Genomic DNA, 7,108 nt, shown 5'->3' with positions numbered 1-7,108 from the left:
ACTAATGATCTACAAGCTCAATACCAGACAGGCGTGTAAGAGGGGTTGATATATATTTTCAGAATTCTGTACAGCTTGGTGGCTAGTGTATTGTTTTCCATAGGCCTTATATGTTTCTTCATCTGGCAGATGTGATAAAATGTAACCCTGTCCTCACTCAATCATTTTTCTCATTTTCTATTTTAGACCTGGCAAGAGTCAACAAAAAGAAATGAAAAATCATACATTTAAAAATGAGTTCATTCTTCTGGGATTAACAGATGATCCAAAGCTAAATGTTTTGATTTTTATCTTTCTATTTTTCACATACATACTGAGTATAACGGGAAACCTGACAATTATTACCCTCACTCTGATAGATTCACACCTCAAAACGCCCATGTATTTCTTCCTTAGGAATTTCTCTTTTCTAGAAATCTCATTCACAACAGTGTGTATTCCTAGATTTCTGGTCAGCATTATAACAGGGGATATGACCATTTCCTATAATTCTTGCATGGCCCAGGTGTTTTTCTTCATACTCCTGGGTTCAACAGAATTTTTCCTTTTGACCGCTATGTCCTATGATCGTTACATAGCCATCTGTAAGCCACTGCATTACGCAACGATAATGAACAGCAGAGTCTGCATCCAGCTTGTAATTAGTTCTTGGATGGCTGGATTTCTCATTATCTTTCCCCCTGTGATCATGGGACTTCAGCTGGATTTCTGTGACTCCAACATCATTGACCACTTTACCTGTGACTCCTCTCCTATGCTACTCATCTCCTGCACAGACACCGCACTCCTAGAGCTCATGGGATTTTTCCTGGCAGTATTCACTCTCATGGTAACCTTAACATTAGTGATTCTTTCCTATGTATTTATCCTGAGGACAATTCTGAGACTTCCCTCTGCTGAGCAAAGAAAAAAGGCCTTTTCCACTTGTTCTTCACATATGATTGTTGTCTCCATTTCTTACGGAAGCTGCATTTTCATGTATGTAAAAACTTCAGCAAAAGAAGGAGTAGCTTTGACCAAGGGTATAGCAGTACTCAATACCTCCGTTGCCCCAATGCTAAATCCTTTCATTTACTCCCTAAGGAACCAGCAGGTAAAACAATCCTTTAAGAACTTGGTTGAAAAATGCTTCTCAAATAAATTTTAATCATAAAGAAAACTGTAGCTTGAGTTTTTTTGTTGTTGCAGTCTGGCTGGGCCAGCTTTGAACCCACCACCCTCAGTATATGGGGCCAGCACCCTACTCACTGAGCCACAGGTGCTACCCTATAGCCTGAATTTTAAATGGAAACGTATCTGTAATAGAGTACTAACATTGTTCTATTTCTTTATCTTATATTCCATTTGACTTCTTTTACCTTCAAGTTTTGTCCATTTTGACCTATTTGGCCCAATTATCCATTTTGTTTGCATGACCTGAAAATAGCCTGAATACAGCGATTAGATGTTGCATACCTGAGAATGAAATTTAATGAGAATGTCAGAACTTAGTTTTAAACGATAATCGAAACACTTTCTCTTTGGGCAATAAGCAAAACTAAATAAAAATTATCATCAAGCAATTCCGAAAAACTTTTAATCCTAGTACATAAGTACATAGAACTATCATAAGCTGTACTGTGAAGTGAAATCTCCTGCTTCTAGTATACTTCTAATTTTCCTTGAATCCCTTTCAGTTTTTCCATTATAAATGTAGACTGTTTGGTGTTATACAACACCATCGTAGTTTATAATAGTAAACACATAATAGTTTAAAATAGTAAACTATTTTAAATTGCACATGAACTTTATGGACACGTATGTCTTCACTGTGAATTTCATCCTGTTAGATTATAACATATCTTGCTTAATCCTTCTTTGATCCAAATTCTATAATAACTTCCAAATTGAAACTTCTGAGGAAATATTTGAGAATTATTCTCATATATTTTCATAAAATATGAGAGTAAAATGAAAGAAACCTACAAAATGAATTAATACATGAAGTAATAAATAACAGAGTTTTAAAAAGTATTTGGAGGGTATGCACCACAAAATTTATTTTATTCTAAAAGCAGATGATGACAATACCTTTTTAGAATGTATACGTGTGTTTCAATTTCTTTACTGGGTCATAGCTCTTTTATATCTTTACCTATTTTACAACTAATTTGACTGGGAACCTGGCCATTATCACTCTCACCCCTTCATTGCCCAGTTTCAGACCTCCATGTTTTTCTTCCTTTGAAATTTCCAATTCCTAGAAATATCATTCAAGGTTGTCCATATTCCCAGATTCCTTGTCACCATTGTAATAGGGGACAGAACCAATTCTATAATGGTGTGTGGCTCAGCTTTTTTCTTTTCTTTTTTCTTTCTCTCTCTTTCTCTCTCTCTTTTTTTTTTTTCATCTTCTTGAGGATGGCAGGGTTTTACCTCTGGCTACCATGTCCTTTAACCACAGAGTACCCTAGGAATGAACAGATACATTATTTATAGCTTAGTTTTTCTTTATTATCAAACCTATGATATTGTCTTCATCTTTTCATGGAGTCTTTCATAGTAGATTTCATCGCTGTCCTCCATTTAAGAAAATGACTTTTGGAAGCATATGGGAACTATAAAAATGAGTTAAGATCTACTACCTACAGTTAATGAGTCCTTCAAAACCAATATATCATTAATAAAATTGTCTTGCCTCAGTAGCTATGAGTCTGACTAGGTACAAGGCAAGTGGATTTAATTTGGGTATCTTGATTTTTCAGCATGGTCTGATAACCTCAGTTAATTTACATAGCTCTAGATATTCTGAAACCTTGACAAATGATTTTGCTTATTGTTCTAGGATGAGAACTTCTTTAACACTTATTCACTTCTTCTCACCTACTTCCTATCATTGTGCTTTCATGAAAGGATCTACATTTTTTTCAGCGAGACTTCAACACAATACCAACACAAAACTAAAATTATTATTATTTGTCTATAAATTATTTATTGTAACACATAATTGACAAAGAAATTAAACATTGCAATAATGTACAAGCAAATGCAAGAGAAAATCAAGAATTCTAAAAAAGACACAATTATTAAATGAACATATATACTTTACATGTATATTAGATAACATAGATAGATAGAGAGAGAGAGAGATTGAAAGATATCTTAGTAAAAAGGGATAAGGGAAATTCTATCATCTTAATCAATTAAAACTTACTTAAAGAAATTGATAATAAAAGTCGATAAGTGAAAATCAGTATAAATCTTTCCAGACTAAAATTGTTAGATGTCTTCATTTCTAAATGCCACTGTAACAAGGTGCCAGAAATTGGGTGGCTTTAGACATTTTGTTTTAATGTGTCACATGGTATATTTTATTGAGCTTCTTTGAATGTGTATATTCACGTCTTTCCTCAAATTTGGGAAATGCAACAATCATTCCTTCAATAACTTCTCTGCTTCTATCTCATTCTCTCTCTCTCTTTTCCTCTGGGCCTCCTATAGGGCATATTTTAGTATACTTAATGATATCCCACAAGTCCCATAGGTTTTATTCATTTTTCTTTATTCTTTTTTCTGTCTGATCCTCTGAGTTGCCCTGTCTTCAAGATTTTGATTCTTTCCGTTCCTGCTATTAAAGCACTTTGTGAATTTTTTCATGTCAGCTATTGTACTTTTTGGCTTCATAATTTTTATTTGTTGATCATGTTACCACTTTTTATTGATATTCTCTATTCATTTATTCATTATTCACTTCTTTAAGGTCTTTTTCCATGTTTCCTTCACCTCTTGGAACATATTCAAGATAGTTGAAGCAAGATTTCAGTTAGTATAACCAATGTCTTCACTTTCTCAAGCTTAATTCCTATCAATTTCTTTCTTCTACCTATGTTCTATCACTCCGTGAGTTGGCTATTATTATAATGTGATAACTATAAAAATCAGATTCTTTCTCCTTACCAGATTTTGCTGTTCTTGCTTGTTGAAGGTTGGAGTCATCTATTTAGTGACTTTATAGAACTTTTTTTTTGAAACAGTCTCACTATGTTGCCCTGGGTAGAGTGCCATGGCGTCACAAGTCACAGCAAACTCTTGCTTAAGCAATTCTCTTGTCTCAATCTCACAAGTATCTGGGACTACAGGTGCCCACCACATGCCTGACTATTTTTTGGTTGTAGTTGTCATTGTTGTTTAGCAGGCCCAGGCTGGGCTCGAACCTGCCAGCCTTGGTGTATGTGGCTTGTGCCCTACTCACTGAGCTAAGGATGCCAAGCCTACAGAATTATTTTTTCTAAGACTGTTTTCCTTGCCATGTGTAGACACTGGAGTCTCTGTTTTGTTATCACAATGGTTAGGCAGTTACCTGACAAAGATTTAGGTACATACCTGAAACCAGAGAGAGTGAGAGAAAGAAAGAGCAAGAATAGAACTTTCCTGGCCTTTGCAATTTGGCTCTAAGATGAGGCCCTCCTTAATGATAAGTCAGGCTCCTTAAAACACTGTCCTAACCTTCACCTTTTCCTTTGTTGGAGCCCACAGATCTGCCAGAGGTGCAATCATTGGATATTCTGAGGTCTTTTTCAAGCAAGTTTCTGGCCCTGAGTACGTTTCATTCCTACTTTCATGGTTCACGAGGTTGCCCTTTATTCCTTTGTAGCCTAAGAAACTTCCTCCTCAGTCTCTCTTTCCCAGGTTTTTGAGTATTTAACCCATTGGTTGTTTGGTCTGCTTACTCCATTTGTTGTTTCTTATTACAGGCATTTATGGAAAGTGTATTTTTAAAAAATCTGCCTAGAAAGCCTGTCCTACTTCACTTGAGATGGGTAAAATAGAGATTGGCCTCTTCACCAGTACCTTAAGGGCTCTCCAAACTGGTGAAAATGTACAACCAAAATGCATAGTGCAGAACTTTCAGAACAAGCTTTGTATTAGCCTCCTAGCACCAGCAAGCCACACCAGGAATGTAGGTTGTCATCCCAAGGTGACCACAGTACTGGGAAAATGGGGAACAGGAGGCACGGTAACAAGACTCTAAAACATTTCCTTACCAAATTTAGCCAACTTTCTCTTCATTAAGCACTCCCCTTGTTGCTGTAACATTTTTATTAGATTCTAGAATCCCCAAAATTCAATTCTGTCAACTTACTGGTTTCTTTAGTGATCTGAATTCTCTAATCTGCTGTTTTCTGTCACCCAAAGTGTACGTTTTTAAGTTTGATGATGATCACTTCAAACTTTTCTTTCTTTTATGAATTGCTCCCAAAGCAGTGACCCTAAAATAATGAACAAAAGTACTTTTCTGGGTGGAATTTTTTTATAGACTCAGTTTTGTATACTTTATTTATTTAAGACAGAGTCTCACTTTCTTGGCCCTGGTAGAGTACCATGGCATCATAGCTCACAGCATCCTCAAATTCTTGGGTCAAGCAATCCTCTTTCCTGAGCCTCCCAAGTAGCTGGGACTACAGGTGCCCACCACAATGCCTGGCTGTGTTTTAGAGACAGGGTCTCACTCTTGCTTAGGCTGGTCTTGAACTCATGAGCTTAAGCAATCCACCCACCTTGGCCTCCTTAGCAGGCCCAGGCCAGGCTCGAACCTGCCAGCCTTGGTGTATGTGGCTGGAGCCCTACTCACTGAGCTAAGAGCACCAAGCCTACAGAACTGTTTTTCCTAAGATTGTACTGGGGTACTAGGATTACAGGTATGAGCTACCACTCTCAGCTCTGTATGCTTTTTTAAATGTGAGTCTTTTAAAAAGAAAGAATAGAAAGTAAAATAAATAAATAAAATGTATTTGAATATTATTGTGTATATCCACTGTACAAAGATCAGAGAGTCTGTGGTTGCTATTGATACAGAGTTAGATAGCTTCTCCAGATAGATTCAAACTATTAGGTTTTATATAGTCATTACCACTGCCTGATAATCTGAGTGCTGTTTATCACTTCTAGCCCCACGAATGCTGCTCCTTATTATTCAAAGTAACAGATAATGTTTTAGCTCTTATTACCATGATAGAGAATGGACTACATGGTCTGGAATTCCCTTGCCACAGAGTTTTAAGGGAGACTGGAATACATTATGTTAATGAACTAACTAAAATTAAACCATAAAATGCCCAATCTTGGAGCACAGATTTTATTTATGCTCTCTAAATCCACAAATGTCATGTATTTATTTTAAGAAATCTATAATATTTACTAAGTTATTCAATTAAAACCATATGAACTTCCCTAAAGAATCTAAATCTCTGTCTAGAAAATTATTTCTTTATCTTTTGTTGTACCATAGAACCTCTACATTAGGATTTCTTTTTGGCCCCAATTACTATACATTCCAATCTTATAATTCATTTTTTCTTGTAGAAATTTACTAAAGAACCAAAATGAGTATCTCTTCATTTAAAATCATAACTAATAGGGTAATTTGAAAAAAAATCAACAAGGGAACATCATTTCATCAATCTTTCCCTTTTCTTCCTGTAAAGTATAACATTGTATGTAAAATTTTATGTTCCTTCAATATCTAATGGCTCCCAAGAGAACCCAATTAAAATGTTGCCAAAATTAATTGTATTATAAATGCCCTAGATTTTCGGTCTCTGGGGACTGTTCTATTATGTTTCCCTCAAAACAAACTCTTGTGCAATATTATATTAAAAAACACACAAAATTTATCTGTCTGTTTCTTTTGAAGAAAAACTTATTAGAAAACCTATATCACTGAGCAATATCAGAAAAATCATGAAATGCTTCATAATTAAACTCCATAAAAAATCTTTTGGAAGTATGCTGATTAGATTTTCTTATCCTCACAGACTGGATTTTGGATGAGAAATGGATGGTTTATGATAAGGGAGAATCTGGACAAAATCTATAAATTTTAATTATTTATTAGCTGTACAAAAGTAAAGTAGTTTGATAAAAAATGTAACCCTGAATGAACTCTTTTTTATCTAAAGCCCATGCCATGGCACTCTAATCAGGGGGACTGAATGAGACCTGTCTCAAAAAGCAAATAAACACTAAAACCCATGTTTCTGTTATTATAGATAATCATAAACATATTTAAGTATAAACTATGACTTGGATCCATCAAGGACTAACATAAAAGTGAGTATATTTCTTCTTT

At 35.2% G+C, this 7,108-nt stretch overlaps 1 protein-coding gene across 1 annotated transcript; it reads left to right on the top strand.

Moving 5' to 3' along the window:
- The first annotated feature begins 211 nt into the window (after positions 1-211).
- On the top strand, positions 212-1,147 carry LOC128561854 (olfactory receptor 6C76-like). Its single transcript, XM_053556527.1, has one exon. The coding sequence runs from the start codon at positions 212-214 to the stop codon at positions 1,145-1,147; it is 936 nt and encodes a 311-aa protein (XP_053412502.1).
- The last annotated feature ends 5,961 nt before the right edge of the window (positions 1,148-7,108 follow it).

Source organism: Nycticebus coucang, chromosome 12 (assembly GCF_027406575.1).
Source record: "Nycticebus coucang isolate mNycCou1 chromosome 12, mNycCou1.pri, whole genome shotgun sequence".
Taxonomy (NCBI): Eukaryota; Metazoa; Chordata; class Mammalia; order Primates; family Lorisidae; genus Nycticebus; species Nycticebus coucang.
The sequence above is the reverse complement of the archived record's forward strand: the minus strand, read 5'-3'. Positions and strand labels throughout refer to the sequence as shown.

What these genes read in the sequence shown, in the direction of transcription:
- LOC128561854 (XM_053556527.1), top strand. Translation starts at nt 212, where the DNA reads ATGAAAAATCATACATTTAAAAATGAGTTCATTCTTCTGGGATTAACA.